This window comes from Rana temporaria, chromosome 9 (genome assembly GCF_905171775.1).
Source record: "Rana temporaria chromosome 9, aRanTem1.1, whole genome shotgun sequence".
Classification (NCBI taxonomy): Eukaryota; Metazoa; Chordata; class Amphibia; order Anura; family Ranidae; genus Rana; species Rana temporaria.
Genome location: NC_053497.1, coordinates 94,724,774 through 94,748,626, shown reverse-complemented (window position 1 = coordinate 94,748,626; position 23,853 = coordinate 94,724,774). Strand labels below are relative to the sequence as shown.

Sequence of the window (23,853 nt, the reverse complement as noted above, 5' to 3'; positions counted from 1 at the left end):
AGATCCTGGCCAAACAATACACACAATGCAGGTCCAGTCTGGATGACATCTCTTTATATGAAATGTCTTGCATTCCTCTCCCTGCAGGTGTGAGATCTTCCCACAACCTTCTGTGTGTAGCAGCCCCCCTCTGCCTTCCAATACTTACCTGAGGCTCATCTCCATCCAGCGATGTTACATGAGAGTCTCAGCTGTCCGGGACTCTCCCTCCTCATTCAGTGAGGCGAGAGAGGGGGCGCAGCTTCTTGCTGTGGGGGCACTCAGCAGGAAGGAGGGGCTTGGAGCTTTGGTAAGGGACCAGAGAAGAGGAGGATCTGGGCTGCTCTGTGCAAAACTACTGCACAGAGCAAGTAAGTATAATATGTTTGTTATTTTTAAATTAAAAAAAATTAGACTTTAGTATCACTTTAAAATTGAACACACCCATGAATCAGCAACACACTTTCGTACACTACATTTTCCAAAGCTTTAAAAGTCCCTACAGGTCATCGGTTTAAAGGTTATGTTCACCTAACTGGTGGTGCCATTCAGGTCTCCTGCAGTCTGTCAGTGTAAGCTGTCTACCCATACATGCCACTGACATGCAGTTTTACACTGACAGGAACAATCAATGAACTACCAGAGCACTCAACAGTGCCGTGGAAGTTCATTGTGGACTAAAAGCTACATTAATTTCAATTTTATTTTACACAGGGACCATAAATTTACCTTTACATGCCGTTTTCATGTCAGTAACAGGAAGAGGAAATCAGTGAACAGACATTCGCTAGTCTTCCTCCCCTCAAACGCCAGTGGGCGGGGACTAACCACACTCTGTGTATCTTAAAGGCCATGCATAGTTGGCTCAGGAGCGAGCATGCAAATACCCCCATAGCGAGCGGCTTTCCTGGGGGGGATCAGCTCATTCTTTTGAGAAAAGTGGACATTGCTATCTCAGCACACACATGTTTTCCAGTCAGTGTAGCCATTTTGATTTACATAATGCTTTGTGCATGAAGATAAACTGTAGTCTCTTTTTAACTCTTTACTATTAAGTTAAAGATGGAAGTAAAAGTTGTTAAAACTATAACTTTTCTATGGAAAATGAAACCACTTTTATGATAATATGGCCTTAAATAGAGTGAGGAACATAGCACTAAGTGCTGTGCCTCATAGAAACTATGCAGTCTTTCACCTAATCATAACATCATGGTGAACAATGATGTCAAAAATCGTGGCCCCCAAATTTTTGGGGAGTCTCATTCCTGGCCACTTTGAATTCATGTAAACATCTGTACTTCTAAAATGATTGGTAGACATTCAAATCTCCTCCATATAAATTGTTTCCATTAGGTTTGGATAGTTTGTGCATTTTGAGGCTGCTTTCACACTGCTCCATTGCAAAAACCTGGTAAAAATGCATATGTGTTTTTGTTGCATTTTGACTGTGTGTGGGTGTGTTTTGCAACTGTGAAAAAAGGAGATGTGACTCAACAAACGCACCACACAGGCAACTGCAGGTGCATTTTTGCTGCTTCCTTCCGTGTTTTTCATTCATTTGAATGGGGAGGTATCTTTTTGGTGTTTTTATTTTTTTTACCATACCAACAATCCAGTATGCAGGGCTTTTAAAAATACAACTGGCCCTCAACTGACTGTGTGAAGAGTTCCATCAGATTTGATGGTCATGCATTTTTCTTTTGATTTTGGTAAGGCAAAAATGGAAGAATATATTCCATTGCCCCAGTGACGACATCTCATAGGACGAAACGCACCAGAAGGAACTACAGCAGTGACGTCACCACGCCTGCCAAAGCGCTGATTGGAAATGACTGTTCCTGAGATGCCGTTATACCTTTTTATATTTGTGAGTAAATTTCTTATTTTAATAAAAGCTGGTTTTAATACTACAACCTGAGAGATCTTCTTCCTTTTGCTTGTTATTGATATAATCACGAGCTGGCGTGTTACATGGTGGATTGCTGTTGTTGGCGAGTTGACATACTGGGAAGCCATCATCCATCAATTTGGGTTTTCTCCCTCAAATCGTAGCAGACCTCCTTCTCTTTGAGGTCTGAGGATCCGGTAAGCAGTTTGCGACTGTGGGTGCACACAAGTGGTGAATAATCTATCCCTTTGTGGGATTCTCTGGGCTGCTGTATTTGCACTGTGAAACTTTGCACTTAGCACTTCATAATTATGTGGGACTTGTAATGAAGTTGTTCTCATAAACACTTATCATGGGCATCCGCAGGTAGGGGCAAGGGGGGGCAAGCGCCCCCCCTGGAATCAGGGATCAGCAAGGTGTCTGCTATAGGCATGCGCATGGGTTGTACACGCCTGAAATCTGCACCCTGTACATAGCACACGCCTGAAATCTGCACCCTGTACATAGCACACACCTGGAATCTGCACATGTCTAGAATAAAGTCTGCCACTTCACCTTTAAAATAAATACTTGTGAGTCATGGCTAATCCCCTCCCCTTCATGACATTGTCAAAAGGGGACGGAGCATGGGCGACCTTAAAATGATGCCCCTCCCTAAAAAAAGTTCTGCGGACACCCATGAGGTTTTAATTTTGTGGATTAGATGATGAATTAGATTTATATATTACCGTATTTATCGGGGTATAGCGCGCACCCCTAAACTTGCCCCGAATTCCTGTGGAAAAAAGTTTTTTTGTACTTACAGTTTTGGTGTCTTGCGCGGCATCCATCGGCGGCCTCGTCGGGTCCGGCGTCCGTCTGCGGCTTCGGGTGTCCTCTTCGTCGGGTCCGGCATCCTTCTGCGGCGTCCTCCCCGCTCGTTTCCTGCGCCGAGTTTGAATACTGCGCCGACATATACAGAGCGCAGTACACTCGTGTATCGTCGGGCAGGCTCGGCAACTCTCGCGCTGACGTCCTGTACGTCCAGAACGTCAGCCCGAGAGGACCCGAGACTGCCCGACAATACACGAGTGTACTGCGCTCGGTATATGTCGGCGCAGTATTCAAACTCGGCGAGGGAAAGCGAGTATCGGCGTATACTGCGCACCCACAATTTTGCCCTGATTTTCAGGGCAAAAAAGTGCGCGGTATACGCCGATAAATACGTAATCATTTCCTTGTTATGCACTGGTACTTTTCATTTGCAGGCAGCACAACACATTTATGATGAAAACGGAAAAAAAAACTGATCAATGTAAAAGGGCCCTAATAAGAAAAAAAAGAAAAAAAAAATCTAAAGAAAAGCTGTATGTAGCTGTCATGCCTACAAAGGTTTTGTATGCTGTATGCTGCACTTCACAATAAAAGCTGCTATGAGTTAGTGAAGCATTTCAGTTGGACACACTATATGAATGATTGATTAATGGAGGAAAACATGAACACTTAATGTCACACTTAGAGCAAGGCAATAAAAAGGAATTAGAGGGAAATCTCTTTGTGACTTGAATATTGTTTATGTACACCTTCCTCAAATGTTGACTAGATTAGTAATATATTACAGGCTTCATCTCTTTTTTATGCCAAATCAATAAAGTTATAAATGGCTCCATCGGTGATTCGCTTACCTGTGTCTTGTATCTCTGTTTCTGATGTAATAAATCAGGTTTGCAGCAGGAGGAGAAGAAGCAGAAAAGAGAAATTAGGTTTACAGAAAATGTAAAGTGTATACTCAAACATTCTACTGCAGAGAAAATACATTCTGCTACAAAAATACCATATAACAGGCCTAGAAAACCATTTAACCTAGTGTGCTGAAAAATGTTTGTAAGAAAAGTGACAAACAGGGTCACCGTATTCAAGACAATCACAATACCTCCCAACTGTAGCCCTGGTTCACACTGGTGCATTTTGACATGCGATTTGACATGTCAAACTCGCATGTCAAATCGGTGGCATTTGCCGGCAATTTACGGCAATGGCACTAATACTAATTGGTGCAACGGCATCTCTGCACTTCCTCGTATCACGGCTCTGGCGCTGTGACTGGCCGGAGCCACGATGACGTCACTCCCGCACATGTGCGCGGGTGCCACCACTAACGACATGATCGCCGCCATTAACGGCACGCTCAGTGCGCCTGCGCGCCGTTGTGGAAGGCACATGCGCCATAGACATTGGTGTCTTTCTTTTGCAAATATCTTGTGTAGGTTTAGGAGATATTTGTTGCACCTACAGGTAAGCCTTAATCCAGGCTTACCTGTAGTTTAAAGTGGTCTGTAAGAGTTTACAACCACTTTATTATAATAACCAGTTAAACTAGCGCAGTGCTGCATAGCAAAAATGGCCTGGTCATAAAGGGTTTGGTAGCAGCAGGGGTATTTAAAAAAACACTTTGGCAAAAGGGTTAAACACTGCCCACTTCTCCCTGAATGCACCAATTCTAATACTAATTGCAAAACAATTATACTGGGGGAATTTCTGTGGAGGCATGCAGGCATCTTGGCTGGCTGGCATGCATTCAGGTAGGAGGGGGCAGACCTTGTCAGCTCCGAGCACCAAATTCCTCTATTGCTGGCCTGCTTTCACTTACACCTGGGAGATAGGTGGGCCAAGCTTAGTAACTGAAAGCCCAGGAAGCTGTAAATGACAGCCAATGCCATCACATGCCAGCAGAGAAGGTAGTGTGTGCCCATCCTAGAATGTGTGCTATATAAAGATAACAGATGCAATATTGTATCTGAGTTTTAAATAAACTGGTATTGATGTTTTCTTGTTTTGTGGTCGTCTCTGACTTTATTGTCTGATGACAACAGATTTGGAAAAGCAATTAGATGGAAAAAGCCAATTTTCTAATGTAAGCATTTGCCTTTTTGCTGCATCTTCTGATTCTGCCCTTTCCTGTCCTCTTCACCGAGGATATCCAATATAAAAGTGATGGCATTATAGGAAGCTACAATTGAAATAGTCAGAAACGGTCTATGTCCTTGCTGTGGACATAAACCCACTTCATTAGTCCCTGTTTGGCCATATACTGTATTAGCTAGATTCAGGTAGATGTGTGCATCTTTGAGGCGGCGTAGCGTATCGTATTTATGCTACGCCACCGTAAGTCAGAGAGGCAAGTGCTGTATTCACAAAGCACTTGCCTCCTAAGTTACGGCGGCGTAGCGTGAATGGGCCGACGTAAGCGTGCCTAATTCAAATGAGGATGAGGGGGGCGTGTTTTATGTAAATTACGTGTGACCCGACGTGATTGACGTTTTTTTACGAATGACGCATGCGCCGTCCGTGGACATGTGCCAGTGTGCATTGCTCCAAAGTACGCTGCAAGGACGTATTGGTTTTGACGTGAACATAAATTACGTCCAGCCCCATTCACGAACGACTTATGCAAACGACGTAAAATTTTCAAATTTCGACGCGGGAACGACGGCCATACTTAACATTGACTAGGCCAGCTATTTGTTCGACTAACTTTACGCCGGAAAAAGCCGCACGCCGTAAATAACGTAAAAAATGCGCCGGGCGCACGTACGTTTCTGAATCGGCGCATCTAGTCATTTACATATTCTACGCTGAACTCAACGGAAGCGCCACCTAGCGGCCAGCGTAAATATGCACCCTAAGATACGACGGTGTAGGAGACTTACACAGCTTGTATCTTAGCCTAATTTAGGCGTATCTGGTTTCCAGAATACGCTTAAATTTAGGACGGCGTAGATTCAGAGTTACAACGGCGTATCTACTGATACGCCGGCGTAAAGCTATCTGAATCCAGCTATATGTGTTAATTAAATCGGAATAATCCATTTGTTCAGGAACCGTAACAACTTCCAGGATAGGCAATGAAAACATGGCCTCCTGATAATGACATGCATCCAAGTGGGTAATGATTGGGAAAGAAAACTGTGCACCGCCCACACATGCAAATGAGCAAATTGGGGCTAAAACTATTTTCTTAGACTAGACTATATATTTTTTTTTGTTTAAACAATTTTCCATATGTATTTTAATTTTATTTTAGTTTCTGTCAAGAATGTTAAAGTGGTTGTAAAAGGTCCTGTTTCTTTAGGGCATGTTCTATAGCACAGTGCTTGTGCCATGTAATTTGCCCCTTTCTATGTTGTAATATGCCTGGTTGATCCTGCCTGTTCCTGTGTCTTCCTGTCTTTGCTGACCATGGTAATCATGGTTGCTGAGCCATGATACCGCGGTCAGGTTACGTGTAGTATTTCCTAGCAGAATAAAGCATGAAGACATGGATGGTTGGGTGAGTTGGCTTTGATTATTAAAATTGAATTAAAACGTGTTTTTAGTTTGTGGTACTCAAATGCAGTGTAGTTCAGCTTTAAACATGTTGATGTTGTCTATTAATATCTCTTCTTAATATATCAACATCAGAAATGGTATTTAGCTAAAATATGTTGTTATTTTGCCTTGTGCCAATGATTCAGCATAAGTCTGGCATGCCCAGAGCCGTGTTTTGCAATAATTATGCAGTGCTTGGACACATGTAAAAAAATAAGTCAGTTATGTACGGGATTCCAACACTATGTTCCAAATGTTACTATTGGAGGCTGTCTTGTATCCGGTTACTTGTAAAACAGTAACAGGGAAGCCAATCTTGTGAATATTGATTGCCTAGATAGTTTTATGTGCTAATTGAACCTTGTTAAAGTAGTAGCAGATATTGGGAAATTATCCACATTATTTTATAACCAGTGACAGTGAATTCTAAAAAAAAAATGTTTAGATTCAGATACATAGCAGAGTACCCTATAATTACCAATATATCCATATAATTATCTTCAGCTCCACACGGGAGTCAGTACACATAGAATAGTTGTTATTGGTGATATGCACAGCCAGCTGTTTCATTGTTTTTTTTTAACACAACAGTCAATTTGAAGCTGTCAATGTTTAGTAAATGTTCATTGGCTTCTGTTTGATTTAAAGTGGTTGTAAAGTCATTTTATTTCAAATTTGCCGACAGACAGCGTCATGGTATTGTGACTGCTGCGCACATGCATGGGAGTGATGTCACCGCAGCCTAGCCTTTCAAGTGGCCGAAGTTGGTGAACCTAGAAGGAAGACCTAGCAAAGATGGACAAAGGGGAAATGTGACAGAACAGTGCTGAAGGGCTCCATTTGTAGGTAAGTCTGTCATAATGTGCTTGTTTGTGGTTATATTATGACTTCCCACCTCCCATCCACGCTATAGCTGAAAGACGGCTACAGCGCGGACCTAATTTGCCGGGAGGGCGTCCATGGACGTCCTCCCGTTCTCCAGTGGCCTGTGCGCTTCAGTGAGACCCCTTACCCCTTACCATCTCGACCCCTTACTACGTGATCAGCTGTCAGCCAATGACAGCTGATCATGTGATGTAAACAGAGCCGGTAATCAGCTATTTTTTCTCCTCACGCTCGATCACCGGTGGCTGTCATCGGGACATCGGTTCTGATCAAGGAGAGCAGCCGCTTTCTCATCTCTGCCACCTGTACCACCTATCAGTGCCACCTAAGAGTACACAACAGTGCCACCTACCAGTGCCACCTACCAGTGCCCACAGTGCCACCCATCAGTGCCCACAGTACCACCCATCAGTGTCACCAATAAGTGTCACCTACCAGTGTTGCCCATCAGTGTCAACTACCAGTGCCCATCAGTGTCACCTACCAGTGCCCATCAGTGCCACCTATCACTGCCACCTATCAGTGCCCATCAGTGCCATCTATCAGTTCCAACCATCAGTGCCCCCCATCAGTGCCACCTTATCTGTGCCCATTAGTACCGCCTTATCTGTCCCCATCAGTGCTGTCTTATTTGTGCCTATCAGTGTCCATCTGTGCAGCCCATCAGTGCCCATCATTGCCGCCTCATCAGTGCATATCAATGAAGGAGAAAAATTACCTGCCTGGACTGTTTAGCCTAAAGTTTACACAAGAACTTTTTCTTTATTACAATTTTTTGATTTATTTGTTTCATATATATATATATATATATATACCGTATTTATCGGCGTATACCGCACACTTTTTTCCCCTGAAAATAGGGGGAAAATCACGGGTGCGCGCTATACGCCGATAGCATACCTCGAGGGGAAGGAGGGGGATGAGCGCCTGCAGGAAATCACCGAGCCGTCATCTCCTCTCGGCTCTCACTCGGCTGTCACGTCACACACGCACAGTCCCGCCTCCGCCACCAGCATTGGACCAGTGTTCTGTCTGTCACAGGAGATGGTCCAATGCCGATGGCGGAGGCGGGACTGTGCGTGTGTGACGTGACAGCCGAGTGAGAGCTGAGTGGAGATGACAGCTCTGTGATTTCCGGCGGTGATTTCCGACGGGCGCTCGTCCCCCTCCTTCCCCTCTGAGGTCTGCCATAGGTACTCGCTACAGTTTCGGCCAGCGCTGCCACCCTGCCCGCATTTAAGGGTTTCTTCACCCTCCCTTTCACCACAGACTGCTGAACATTTGGGTATAGAAGCCCCAAGACGCGCTACAGTCCCAGTCAGCGCTGCCTGCGTCTGAGAGTTCCAGCTCCCTCCCTTCCGCCATCGAGTGCTGACAGCTAGAAGCCCTAAGGTACTGTGTATCTCCTTGAACATATGAGCTGCTCTCTGTGTTGCTTGCTGTACATTGCTGCTTATTTTACTTTTAAATTTAACTGCATTTACTATTTGGGCTAAAACAATTTGTTTTTCCTGAAAATTCCCTCTTAAAATTGGGGTGCGCGTTATACGCTGGCACGCATTATACACAGATAAATACGTTACCTTGTTTACATTTTAATTTCCTCATCGCTTATGTGTACAAGATTCATGTATTTTTAAGGGTTCACTTTTCTACTCCCTGGTAGGGAGTTATTGCTTACACAAGGATTTGCAATTAATCCCAAGTATATTAGTACCTTATTAAGGAATTTCTCACTTTACTTATTGATGCTATTTTACATACTGACACTTGTATGTTTACTGAATAATACTCACCTGAGTTTTGTCTTTAGGTTAGTACATCTCACTATTCAAAATAGCATCTGGCACGCACTGTGCCCTTACTCACATAAAGAGTGATCTGACAAATTACTCCTCGGTCCATAGGTAGCGCCACATACCCATATTTTATTGTATTTTGTTTCTAGAGCCCCCATGTGGGGAGCCCATTAGGGGAGGCTGCAACCTACTGTAGCCCGTATCCTCAGCACAGAATCCCAAACATTTTATTAGAATATCATATTGTTTCCTGGTTGAGAGGTTAGAGTTTAAAGTAGAAGTTTGGCTTAAAACAAACTATCTCTAAATCTACTCTCAGCAACATTCTAAGACTAACTAGCCCTGTAGAGAGGAAATCGCTATGCATATCTTTTCTGAAGCCACTCTGGTCTGGTCCCATGTTGAGCTGTCAGCAATGGCTTCTCTGTAGAAGTGGGTGCAGAAGAGACAACCAACAATGGAAGCCCCATAGTAACTCTATGGGCGACGTCACTGTCCAGGATATCCCAGCCGTTGGTGGCTGTCTACTGCACATAGCATCCTCCACTGGAGAACGGACCGGATCGGCTTCAGAAAAGGTATGTATAGTGATTTTTGCTTTACAGGGTTAGATAGGTTAGTCTAATGCCGCGTACAGACGATCGAACATTCCGACAACAAAACCGTGGATTTTTTCTGACGGATGTTGACTCAAACTTGTCTTGCATACACACGGTCACACAAATGTTGTCAGAAATTACCAAACGTCAACAACGCGTTGATGTAAAAGACGTACGACGAGCCAAGAAAAATGAAGTTCAATAGGCAGTGCAGCTCTTCTGCTTGATTCCGAGCATGCATGAAATTTTGTGCGTCGACATTGTGCACACACGATCGGAATTTCCGACAACAAAACTTGTCGGAAAATTTAAAATCCAGCTCTCAAATTTTTGTTGTCGGAAATTCCGACAGCAAATGTTCGATGGAGCCTACACATGGTCGGAATTTCCGACAACAAGCTCCCATGGAACATTTTTTGTCGGAAATTCCAATCGTGTGTACGCGGCATTAGAATGTGGCTGTGAGTAGATTTAAAGATAGTTAGTTTTAGGCTGAACTGCTACTTTAACTTATTCCTTGCATTTTACATTTTCAACATGTTGGTCTACTGGCATTTACTAGAACAATTTCAGGCTTACGCAACCAAATTTTCCAGTTTTCTTATTTTTAAGGCTATTCCTCCTGGGCTTTGAAGATATGTGATTATCCATGGGAAAAGGCTTTTACACAGAGGGATTCTATTCACTCACGTTATACAAAATGCACTTTTCAACACATAATATATAACTTCTGGACAGAATATTGTCAGCCATACTCGGGAAGGCAAATAGCATAATGTGGTAAGCCACAACAACCAAGACTTCAGAGATCAGACTTTAGTTCTAAATGTTATGTTTACTAGACCGTGCATGTATTGAAGAAGAATCTGCAAACTGTATATTGATTGACTGAATGATGTAATTGGTTGCTACTAATTGACCAAATGCTTTTTTATTTGAAGAATTAAAATCAGGCAAAATCCTGCCATCAAGTGTCTTTGCAAATGCTCCATCCAACCCCTTAACCACTTAAGCCCCGGACTAAAATGCAGCTAAAGGCCCAGGCCAGGTTTTGCGATTCGGCACTGCGTCGCTTTAACAGGCAATTGCGCGGTCGTGCGATGTGACTCCCAAACAAAATTGACGTCCTATTTTTTCCCACAAATAGAGCTTTCTTTTGGTGGTATTTGATCACCTCTGCGGTTTTTATTTTTTGCGCTATAAACAAAAATAGAGCGACAGTTTTGAAAAAAATGCAATATTTTTTACTTTTTTCTATAATAAATATCCCCCGAAAATATATAAAAAAACATTTTTTTTCCTCAGTTTAGGCCGATACGTATTCTTCTACATATTTTTGGAAAAAAAAAACGCAATAGGCGTTTATCGGTTGGTTTGCGCAAAATTTATAGCATTTACAAAATAGGGGATAGTTTTATTGCATTTTTATAAAAAAATATTTTTTACTACTAATGGCGGCGATCAGCAATTTTTTTCATGACTGCGACATTATGGCGGACACTTCAGACAATTTTGACAAATTTTTGGGACCATTGTAATTTTCACAGCAAAAAATGCATTTAAATTGCATTGTTTATTGTGAAAATGACAGTTGCCGTTTGGGAGTTAACCACAGGGGGCGCTGAAGGAGTTATGTTTCACCTAGTGTGTGTTTACAACTGTAGGGGGGTGTGGCTGTAGGTCTGATGTCATCGATTGTGTCTCCCTATAAAAGGGATGACACGTTTGATGCAGCTGCCACAGTGAAGCATGGGGAAGCCGTGTTTACATACGGCTCTCCCCGTTCTTCCGCTCCGGGGAGCGACCGCGAGGGGGTGGAAAACGAATAGCCACCCCCTCATCCCGGATCGCTCCTAGACGATTTCCGACCGCCGCATGTACTGGGGGGGTCCCGATCAGACCCCCGACCCACGTCTAAGCTGGGACGTACGGGTACGCCCATCTGCCTGTACGTGCCATTCTGTGGATGTATATGTACATGCGGCGGTCGTTAAGTGGTTAATACTCACCTTAGAGCCGGGATCTTTGCCCAGCTTAGCCGGGCTGAATAACATCACCCGACAGCGGAATTTAGCCCGTTGTCAGCTGAAAACAGGTCGCAGAAGTGCAGACAGAACTGCATTGCTGTGACCTACAGGAGAAATATAGCCCAAATAGCTTTGGTTATACTTCTTCTTAACAGAGATTATGTTTATGTTTATGGTTAATAGGTTTGAATGCCCTTTATAATTGGTCACAGACTATCACATATAGTAGATTATCAATAACATTTTTTTTTAATTTATACATGTGTTATGTGCTATAAATGTTCAAATTTATGTTTACTAAGCACGTTTAGTATGCACGTTTAGTGTGCTTTTTAGTTTTATATTATATACATGTAGCGCCTATGTACTTTATAGTACTGGTGCTAGTCAAGTTTAAGTATAGATCAGAGTATAGTTTAGACTCTGATCCTGATTAATAGGTGTGAGAATAGGGCCTCTGTCTCAGCTTGGCTGTGCTGTGGTTCATTCTGCAGTATTTGGGTGTTCTTCCAACCCTGGTACTACAGGTGGCAGCAGTGGAGTCAAGGTTCGGTTGCTCTTCCCAGCAGCCAATCGGGAGGGTTTGTCCTCGCTGTGCATGCTGGGAGGGGTATTTATGGGACAGACGCCATTGGTTCTGGGTCTTCTTCGTCCAGTGTAGTACCCACTTTTAGGGTGGCCACATCACGGCACCCCGGCGCTATGGCCTACCTGGCCAGGGCGTGCGTGCCATTCGGTGTTCCTGATTCCGGGACCATGTTGGCCCGGAGCATCTGAACCTGCGATGGGGATCCAGTGAGCGACTGAGTTCCCTCTTTTGAAGATCCCAAGCTGTGTGCTGTTCGGTGGAGTCGGTCTGAGGAGCGCCATTGAGAGGCTGGTGGTCCAATAGGGCTTGGACGAAACCACCGGGGATTACAGGTAGCCAGACACTGCGGGACTGATCACCTGTCAGTCGGTACCTGGGCGACGAGTTGAAGGAGAGCCAGACGTAACTCAACTAAGGAGGCATACCTCCAAGAATTCTACCCAGAGGGGACCTGTGGCAGAGGTATCTTCTGAGGCTCTTTGAGAGGGGTCTGTGGCAGAGACTTTCTCCCAAGTTCAAGTTCACCAAGGATGGTCTGTGGCAGAGACTTATTCCTATAATTTTCCGAGTGACACTCCGGCTGCCAGGTTAGTGAGTGAGGCCTGTCCGGGTGCACTGAACCCACTCCGGCGAGAGTGGTGAAGAGAAGTGTTACGTTTGGAAGCAGGACTGTTTCCTATCATTACGCCTGAATCTGCTTTCAACTTTACTTTCCTCACCGCAAGTTTATTGTTTTTACCCGGATGAGTAATAAGGAGCATAGCAAAAGAGCACCTGTCGTGGACATTCCTTTACTTCTGTTTATGCACATACACATCACTCACCCCTAGAAAATTCGGAGGAGCCACGAGGTAACACGCCGCCCAAAAATCCAGCAGCTCCAATGGGGGTAATGCTACATACAGTATGTGTGGGTTATTCACATTAGCAAAGTTTTACCTAATTTACTGTTGACTTGCAGAGTGAACGGCCTATTTGCCTTTAGTTAATCAACCCTAGTGCCTCTTTAAAGGGTTTGTAAAGGATTTTTTTTTTATCTTAATAGCTTCCTTTACCTTAATGCAGTGCTGTTTTCATGTCCTAATTGTTCGTTTTTGCTCTCAAGTTGCTGTAATTCTTCTCTAATCTCCACACTTCCTGGTTGTCTGTTTCCTGATAACCACAGTGCTGGGAGCTTTCTCTCTGTGGTCACTAACTTCAAGGAGGTGTGATTACTGTGTGTCTAAAACCCCAGTTTCGTTTTCCAAACCATCACTGCCCTGTATGGCTCTGTGGCTCTGTATGCTCTGTACAGCAGAGAGGCAGGAAACAGTACATTTACTCCAAAGACATGCCGGTAGGTTAATTGGATTTGTCAAAATTGGCCCAATGACCACACCAGCCAGCAAGACACTGGCTGCAAAAAGCGCCTTGAGGCATTTCAGTTTGCATCTGTAGCGCTATGCAAGTCATTCACTGCATCCTGTCCAGTAAAGGAGCTAAATTAAGAACATCAGAATCTTTCTACTCACTATGGTCATAAGCATTGAGGCCCACAGGTAAGACTGCGTTTATAAGCATTGTTTTTTTTACTATGCCATAGCTATGAATGAACAATAACAAAAAAAAACAGAGTCAGTGATCAGTACCGGTCACTGACTCTATTCATTAAGATAAAGAAGGGGCCGGTAAATTGCACATTTACCGGCCTCTTCCCTGTTCTCCATCCTGATAGATCCCCGCAGCAGCTGGCGAGAGGTGGGAGAGAGAAACCTGGCAGCAAGTGGCCAGGGAAGCACACAGGACAACTATAGGGAGGTGGCAGGAGCGGCATGTAGAGGAACCAATAGACATGTGCATTTGTTTTCGTCCGAATGCATTTTCGTCCGAATTTCAGGTGTTTTCATTATCGTTTAAACAAACGAAAATGAGTGCGCAGTATACGAAAACTGAAAGATCCAACATAAACAAATGCTTTATTTTCGTTTTCGTTGCAACAACAGTTCGATATAGATAGGAGATTCAACATGACGCTGACCATAACAATCTGCGTCTATCGAACCTGCGGTCGAATGTGCCTAACCTTAACTCTATTAGTCCAAGATTATTCTACATAGAGAGAAAATATTCGACATTATAGAGAGAAAAGATCGCTGCTGGAATTGGGTGGGGGAAGTAAAATAAAAATAATGATGATGAATGTTATTGGCTGATTGTAACCAAAGAGGAGGAGCAGTAAAATAGCTAGAACTAACTTGACAATTCAACATGAACGACGAAGATTCGACAAAGCATTGAAAAACATACAAACGTCAAATCTGTCATTGAAGGCTTATGGTGTCTGTCGAAAGTCCTAAGAAGATTCAACGGAGCAGCTAAACTGTACGATGCTGCAATCATACATTTCCTATCAAATGCTCGGCCCATAGGCTATAGAAAAATTCTAATGTTGGTTGACTAGGAATAATAATTAATAAATATAATTATTTCTAGTCATACAACATTATGCCGCGTACACACGATCGGTCAAACCGATGAGATTGGTCTGTGTTCATCGGACCAAACCGATCGTGTGTGGGCCCGATCAGTTATTTATCTATAGGTTAAAAAAAAAAAGCAATCTTGTTTTAAATTTAACCGATGGATACCTAACTGATAGAAAAAAAATGATCATTTGTAGGCACGTCTATCGGTTAAAAATCCACGCATGCTCAGAATCAAGTCGACGCATGCTTGGAAGCATTGAACTTCGTTTTTTTCAGCATGTCGTTGTGTTTTACATCACCGCGTTCTGACACAATTGTTTTTTTAACCGATGGTGTGTAGGCACGACTGACCATCAGTCAGCTTCATTGGTTAACCGTTGAAAACGGTCCATTAGACTGTTTTCATCGGCTGGACCGATCGTGTGTACAGGGCATTAGAATTCTACTATAGCTTGTAGGCGGATCATTCAAAATGTACGATTGCAGCGTCGTACAGTTTCGCTGCTCCGTCGAATCTTATTTGAACATTCGACAGACACCATAAGCCTTCAACGACAGATTCGACCTTAATTTATTTAATTGAAATAAATAAAAACTAATTTTGGGAGTAACTAAATACATTTATTTTTCAGACAAAAACGAAATTCCGAAACAAAATATTTCAGTGTGCACATGTCTAGGAACCAATGCCCTCCATTTCCTGCTCTATTCCAAATAGAATTAATTGTTTTGACTAGAGCGGATCTTCAAAACCCAATGCACAGCTTCAAAAATAATCTATGTGCTCCTTTAGGAAGAAAGTACCTGGATAAGTGAGGAAAGTTCCCCCTTGCAACAGATCGATATTAGCCTCAGTGGTCTTTAATTTCTAACCAAACTATTTCCTTGTCAGTAGCTACAGATTAGTGATAATTGTTAGCTGCAAACTAATACAGAGCCTTGATGCAGTATGTGCACTAATCAGGCTGCATTCCATAGAGTTTTCATTGGTGTTTCATTAGCACCACTGATACAAAGGCATTCTGTTGACAGAGCACTGATTACTTTCTATTCTGCTGCGTACAGTGTTACAGCTGCTAATTTTACTTATTTTGACACTTAGCCCCAGGATATACTTTCTGGATTAAACATCTTGTTTTGAAGGTGTACTGCAAATCATTTTAAATTAGTGTTACAGCAGCCATAACAGTGTCTCTTCATTAACAAATGATTGCATTGCTTAGTACCAGTTCAAATGCATTTGTTTATTCATAAAACATAAAAAACAATCTCGGGTCTGTGTGAAACTTAATTGTTGCTGTTTGTTCTGGTTGAAGAAGAAGAGTATTTATACAAGTTCTATACCACCAGAGGCACACATCTAATGGAGTTCTCTAAATGATGAGCATGTAACATTAGGCACTGTATCCTAATAAACCAATAATGGAAAATTGGAAATATTAAGTCACGTTCTAGAATTATTTTCATGCATCAGTTGTGTAATTTGGGCTTCTGAACAATAATGCAAATTTGCTGCATAAGTGCGGTTATTTTCTGTCTATGCTGGTATAGAACTTCTATTGACAAAGTTAACATGCCTGGGTGAAAAGCCTCGGGAAGCTGACACCCTCTGACACCCTCTGCCTTGTAGCCTACATACAAGCCCTGGGGTGGTAAGGTTCTTTGCAGTGCTCTGAAGCTAGTGTGTGGCCCAGATTTCATAGATAAATGCTTTGTAAATACATTTGTTGAAGAGGAACATAATAAAACTTCCCGACCAGCATTGAGAAGTATAAATAGGATACAAAGGGTACCTAGTGTGTAAAATATTTTGGTATATAATTACAAAGCAAAGATCTTTCAGAAATGAAGTCCCTCTAAATGATCAGCATGGGATGTCTAGGTATCCAGAAACAATATCTTTATTACTGGTACAGGACAACATTTCCAAAATACTATTTCATACAGGTTTATGCTTGTATAAGAGCGATGAGAACAGCAAGTAGACATGTGCAATTTGTTTCAGAAATTCAGAATTTCGGAAATTGAAAATTTAGAAAATTCAAAATTTTCGTAAATTCAAAATTTTCGTAAATTTAAAATTTTCGTAAATTCAAAATTCGAAGATCCAAAATTGCGAAAATCAGAGAATTCAGAATTTTGATTCATTGGAAAATAAGAATGAAAATATGAAAATATGAACGAAAATCTGAAAATTTGAAAACCCCAAAATTCGAAAATCTGAAGTAATAACTAACTAATAATAACTTAATTATTACTAAACTATTAAAATATAGGTATTGGAATTTCTCTTCAAATTTGGCTGTTAGTGAGCGTAACAAATACAAAGTTACGAATTATCCAAAATAACAAATGCCGTATCTAAAAAAATGGAATGTAACAATCTACTTTTTATTACTATTATTTATTATTAATTCATTCCGTTCCATTTGTTTAGATGCAGCATTCATTATTTCGGATAATTCGTAACTTTAGATACATTTGACCTATGACCCCCTTCCTGTACCATGTCCGCACAGCCTATGACCACCTCCTGTACCATGTCCGCACAGCCTATGACCCCCTCCTGTACCATATCCACACAGCCTATGACCACCTCCTGTATCATGTCCGCACAGCCTATGATCACCTCCTGTATCATGTCCGCACAGCCCATGACCCCCTCCTGTACCATATCCGCACAGCCTATGACCACCTCCTGTATCATGTCCGCACAGCCTATGACCACCTCCTCTATCATGTCCGTTCAGCCTATGACCACCTCCTGTACCATGTCCGCACAGCCTATGACCCCCTCCTGTACCATACCCGCACAGCCTATGACCACCTCCTGTATCATGTCCGCACAGCCTATGACCCCCTCCTGTACCATATCCGCACAGCCTATGACCACCTCCTCTATCATGTCCGCACAGCCTATGACCACCTCCTGTAACATGTCCACACAGCCCTTGACCATCTCCTGTACCATACCCACACAGCCTATGACCATCTCCTGTACCATGTCCGCACAGCCTATAAGCCTCTCCTGCATCATGTCCACGCAGCCTATGACCACCTCCTGTACCATGTCTGCACAGCCTATGACCCCCTCCTGTACCATGTCCGCACAGCCTATGACCCCCTCCTGTACCATTTCCGCACAGCCTATGACCCCCTCATGTATCATGTCTGCACAGCCAATGACCACCTCCTGTACCATGTCCGCACAGCCTTTGACCACCTCCTGTACCATACCCGCACAGCCTATGACCACCTCCTGTACCATGTCAGCACATCCTCTGTGACGTTCAGCTGTTGGGTTGGTATAATAATGTTATGGGACTGGTATGAAATTATTTCCAGGGCTGTTTTTTATTCCCAGTCCAGCCCTGATGGGCAGATTACTTATAGAAAAATGCAAATAAAGGAGTGAATGTGCATACGAAAAATAAAATCCTAACTCTTTTTTAAGGCCTGTTTACCATAAGTGGTGTGTGTTACAGAGAGGTGGGCTGCATCTGCCATATTTTGACATCAGACAGAAAAGGGGGAATTTCATTCAACATACCTGACTGGTGAATTGGAAATATAATTATGACTGCCTTATTATAAAAAGGTCATGAGTGCTATCTGCCTATTAATTTTCAGCTCTCCTGGAGTTCCAGTTGTTCTCTGCCAACAAGCACTGATAATAGGTCTCACAGCAAAGATCTATACCTGCTGAGAAGTTACAGCTTCAGTATACTCCCCAGCATTAATGTTTATTATAAGATGCATGAGCTGTGTTCTGTGACAAATTGGAAAGCAGGTAAAACCTAATATAAACTTGTTAAAAAATATTTGCATAGCCACTTTTGGACAGCAGCATTGTCAATCCGTGGAGATGCTAGTGTTTCATGTACTAGAAGATTTTAATGGACTTAAAAAAAATAATTAAAACTGAGCTCTAGTAAATGCTTTTTAGCAGTTACAGCAAGATTTTTTTTTGGGATAAAATTACACAAATGAATAAAAGCTGATCATTGTAAACACCCCATGTCAGTGATAAATGGTTTGTCTCAACCCTTAAACTGCTCATTTGACTGGACAGCTTAGCCTGTTAACGGAAAAATACAATTTTTCTGGTCGGATCAACAGGTGAAAAAAGGCACAAAGGCTACAAAAATGCAAGATGATTGATAAGCTGCAATATATTAAAGGATCACTAAAGTAAAATGTAATATTTAAAAAAAAAAACAAACATGTTATACTTACCTCCAATGTGCGTCTCGTTTTGCACACAGTGACCCCGCTCCACGTCTTCTGGGGTCCCTCGGCGGCTGTCTCGGCTCCCCCCACAAGAGCTTTCCACCTTAATGCGAGCGAGCGAGCATGGTGGAAAGCTCTTGCGGGCGCGCTCCCGTGATACAGCGGCGGCCATAGCCACTGACTGTATCATTCGGCCTGCCCCCGACGTGTCATTGTATGTGATTGACAGCAGTGCCAGCCAATGGCTGTGCTGCTTTCAATCCATCCAGTGTAGCCAATCAATGGCCAGGCTGAGAACCGAGGAGGATGGCGGGGACGAGCGCGGGACTTTCGAGGGGTCAGGTAAGTAAAACAGGGGTTCGGGGGGGGGGGTTTGTTTGGGGGGCGTTACTGTCGGATGTTTTTTCACCTTAATACATAGGATGCATTAAGGTGAAAAAACATTTAACTTTACAACCCCTTTAACATTTTCTAAGCAGTTACAGCAACAGATTTTTTGGGGTAAGGGTTTTACATAAACGATTGAAGGCTGATTATTATAATCACCCTTGTCAGGTAAACAGTCTGCTCCAACCTCAGAATTGTCACTTTTGCTCAACAGCTTGGTCTAGCTAAGATCACCAAGTGAAAATAAAGAAATAAAAGCCTAAAAAGAAAACCAATACACTCATCACAATTAAGGATTAAGCTGCAGTATGATTATTTTTTTTGCTTTTGGGTTTAGATACATGTTAAATCGTAACTGCATTACAATTTGGTTGTTTACAACAGAAAGTATTTCCCTATGGAAATAATACAAGACAATCAGAGAGAATTATGAAAATTACATGAAGATCTCTAGAATTATATGTCATATTTTCTCTAATTCCCACAAACCTATTCAAGCTATTTATAGTCAAGCTTAAAATGCTTGTGACATTTTATAACCGTACCTGAGCTCTAAAATGCTGATGATGTTTCCGGATGGATATATTCTTCTCACAAAATTGAAATCTCCAACGTAGATGCTACCATCAGGTCCAGTTGCCATGGCAACAGGAGCAAAGAGTTTGTTATTATGAACAGGTCCATTACAAGAGGAACAGGTGGGGTTTCGCTGCTGGCCATTTCCCATTAGCGTAGAGATCACAGGGGGCTGCTGAGATATAAATATATTTTCTCCATCTCCTTTGTACAAAATTCCTAAAAAAAAAAAGAATACAAATGAACAATAACATGCTATAGAAAATAGGCAATCTGTGTCTTAAATGGGGATTACCACCTTCTCTCTGAATGTTGAAAGCCCTCATCTTATGGAGACCATTTGAGGTCTTCCCTCTTAACCACTTACAGACCATGCACTGTATATATACGTCCTAATTTTAAAGATGGATATCTCGGTAACGGCAGCAGCCCTTCCCAATCAGCTGTTTACAGCATGTCACAAAACGGTCCGTCCTACGTGCAATGTTGTTCTGACTTGTAAAACGGAAGTGGAACTGCATCATGGGTCATGTGTTAATGGCTGAACAAGCATTTCTGTAGCTTCTGAGCCACTTGATCAAATCTAAAAACAGCTATTCAGGGCTAACTCTGAGGCCCCGTACACACGACCAGTTTCCTCGGCAGAATTCAGCTTCTGACCGAGTTTCTGGCTGAATTCTGCCGAGAAACCCGGCCGTGTGTACAATTTCGCCGAGGAAGCCGACGAGGAAATAGAGAACATTTTCTCTATTTCCTCGTTGTTCTATGGGAGCTCTCGGCCCGCCAAGCTCCTCGGCGGCTTCAGGGCTGAACTGGCCGAGGAACTCGATGTGTTTGGCACGTCGAGTTCCTCGGTCGTGTGTACGGGGCCTGACTCCTGCACTAAAGTCGTTTTGGTGTTTTTCCACATTACACATGTTTCTGTTATTCGAAAATATTTTTTGGGGGTTTAAATAGAGCAGAGAAAGGCTAAAACCCTTGTCAGCTTATTTTTCCGCTGTCTGTGTCCCGGGAAACATCACTGCCCGTCCTGCAATAACTACATGAAGGGAGAGTACATTGTTACAAAGTGAGCAGAGTTTACATTTGGGATAAATGTCACCACAACATATGTCCCATTTTATATTTTCCATCACTTTCTGTCTAAGGCCGGCCATACATGGTGCAAACTTTTATCCTGCAACCTGTGAAATTTGCATGATTCCCCCATCAACACAGACAGTGCTGACAGGGGAAAAAGCAATTGTCTTCTACCGGGAAAGACGGCTTCCCCCGCCCGCCCACGCTTGCGATAATTGGAAGGAAATCCGGCAGGCTGGGTTTACCCAAGTTGATCGATCAACCAACTTGGTACATTCGGCTTGCCCATTAACGTGATTGAAGTTTGAGCCTCTTAGTATAAACAATAAAGGAATAGTAGTACCATCATCCTAAAAGTCAATTAGAATAGAATTTGGGACTAAGGGGACCCCAAGAACCCAAAGGACCAAAGAAATGGGGGGCAAGAGGGCTATATCGGTACTATAGAGAAAAGTAAATTCAGGAAGTAGAAAAAGTAGTTAAAAGATATATATCAATTTATTAACATAGTATCAAAAACACATAATCATAAAAAACATCAGGACAATAATACAAAAGAAAACATATATTTCTGGACCAACTAGACAGGTCACCGGGCTACAGTAGTCCCCGAGGGGAGAGTCACAGTGAAAATGGAGGTCACACAGAACAAGGTCTCAACTAGTTTTGCGACTGAGTCGCTTCGTCAGGAGAAATCTATGGAGAGAACACCCAATCGCCTGGAAGTCGCAGCCGCCCGTAGGAGGATCTCCCACGGCGACCAAGGGGGACAACTGCGGTGGTGAACCTGTTTGACTGTGTAAAATTCAAAGTGAAGATAAAAAGGGGGAAGGGGCCCTAGGACCCAGTTGCCAAGTGACAGATATGCGACCAGTGGGTTACAGCAGCCGCACAATAATACAGGGTAAAATGTAGGTACCAATGTAGGATTTTAGTGCAATCTAACAAATACGGGGCAACTTTTTGCTTGGTGGAGCACGGAGAAGTCCTAATGCCTGGTGTCCAACACCAATTGCCCATTAACGGTTTTAAGCTCAGCCAGTTCCTGCTGAACAGGCCAAGATTTGAATCGTGTACAGGTGGCCTTAGAGATAGCAGTCACGAGGATACATAGGGAGGGTAAATCTCCCCAGTGGGAATGCAGAAACCATGACATTTTTTTAAAAGGTTCTAATCCTTCCACACTCTCTTAAAAAATAAAGAAAAACACTTTCGCGATACATACACTTACAACTATTATGCTGCGTTTACACGCTCGGAATTTCCGACAAAAAATGTTCGATGGGAGCTTGTTGTCGGAAATTCCGACCATGTGTTGGCTCCATCGGACATTTGCTGTCGGAATTTCCAACAACAAAAATTTCCGATAACAAAATCCGTGTGTAGACAATTCCGACGCACAAAATTCCACGCATGCTCTAAATCAAGTACGAGATGAAAGCACTCTGTCTGGTAAAACTAGCGTTCATAATGGAGATAGCACATTTGTCACGCTGCAAAGCAGAGCAATCTGAAACTCAGAAACGAGCTGACAAGAACGAACTGACTACACGCACTGACAAACAGATACAAACTCACAAGCACAAACTGAAGAGCAGTAACGGACTGAAATGCACGAGGCTGAAAAGCGCGAATCATCTCTCACCAAACTTCTACTAACACAAGATTAGCAGAAGGAGCCCAAAGGGTGGCGCACTTGGTATTGAACTTCCCTTTTATGGTGCCGTCGTACATGTTGTACGTGACCGCGTTCTTGGCAATCGTAATTTCCGACAACATTTGTGTGCGACCGTGTGTATGCAAGACCAGTTTTAGCCAAACAAAATCCGTCAGAACAAAATCAACGGCTTTATTGTCAGAATGTCCGCTCGTGTGTACGCGGCATAAGAATTACCATGTCTCATTCTGATTCCCTGTCTCCCTACTGATTATGCAATGTTATAGCTGGTATCACTGTCCAATTATGAGTCTTGGCTGGAGCACCCCTCCCCCTCTTCATTACCTCACATTAGTGGCCACCATTGTATAGGAAGAATCCCTTCAGTTCTCCCACATAGAGGAGTATATCTCCCATGGTTGAGACCCAGGTTCTTTCATTCTATTACTAGGGTAGGACCCACTAATTCGGGGTACTTTGTCGCAGTAAGTGGGCTTAGCACTATATGACTATATAGTGTGACCAAACCCCCGTATTTTTGAATATGTTCAGGTGTTTTTAACTAGCCTTGCAGGATAAATGTCATTTTTGCATGTGTGCGCTATAATCTGTTTTGTACTGTATTTGGTCTTATAGCAGCACCAGCTTAGATGTATAGCATTTTTAGGGTGTGCCCACCAAGTATCTTTTTGTATTTTGTATAGACCCTGACCAGGTCTCTTGGCTGGAGCACCCCTCCCCCTCTTCATTACCTCACATTAGTGGCCACCATTGTATAGGAAGAATCCCTTCAGTTCTCCCACATAGAGGAGTATATCTCCCATGGTTGAGACCCAGGTTCTTTCATTCTATTACTAGGGTAGGACCCACTAATTCGGGGTACTTTGTCGCAGTAAGTGGGCTTAGCACTATATGACTATATAGTGTGACCAAACCCCCGTATTTTTGAATATGTTCAGGTGTTTTTAACTAGCCTTGCAGGATAAATGTCATTTTTGCATGTGTGCGCTATAATCTGTTTTGTACTGTATTTGGTCTTATAGCAGCACCAGCTTAGATGTATAGCATTTTTAGGGTGTGCCCACCAAGTATCTTTTTGTATTTTGTATAGACCCTGACCAGGTCTCTTGGCTGGAGCACCCCTCCCCCTCTTCATTACCTCACATTAGTGGCCACCATTGTATAGGAAGAATCCCTTCAGTTCTCCCACATAGAGGAGTATATCTCCCATGGTTGAGACCCAGGTTCTTTCATTCTATTACTAGGGTAGGACCCACTAATTCGGGGTACTTTGTCGCAGTAAGTGGGCTTAGCACTATATGACTATATAGTGTGACCAAACCCC

General features: G+C 42.9%; 1 protein-coding gene across 2 annotated transcripts in view; it reads right to left on the bottom strand.

The window, feature by feature from the left end:
• The window catches only part of TENM1 (teneurin transmembrane protein 1), a 493,379-nt gene that overhangs the window by 146,589 nt on the left and 322,937 nt on the right, over nt 1-23,853 (bottom strand). For both annotated transcript variants that reach the window (XM_040323926.1, XM_040323927.1), the window contains exons 18-19: nt 19,741-19,990; nt 3,532-3,552 (exon numbers count right to left, since the gene is read on the bottom strand). In XM_040323926.1, the coding sequence (XP_040179860.1) occupies nt 3,532-3,552; nt 19,741-19,990 (271 nt within the window). The remainder of the gene's footprint in view (nt 1-3,531; nt 3,553-19,740; nt 19,991-23,853) is intronic.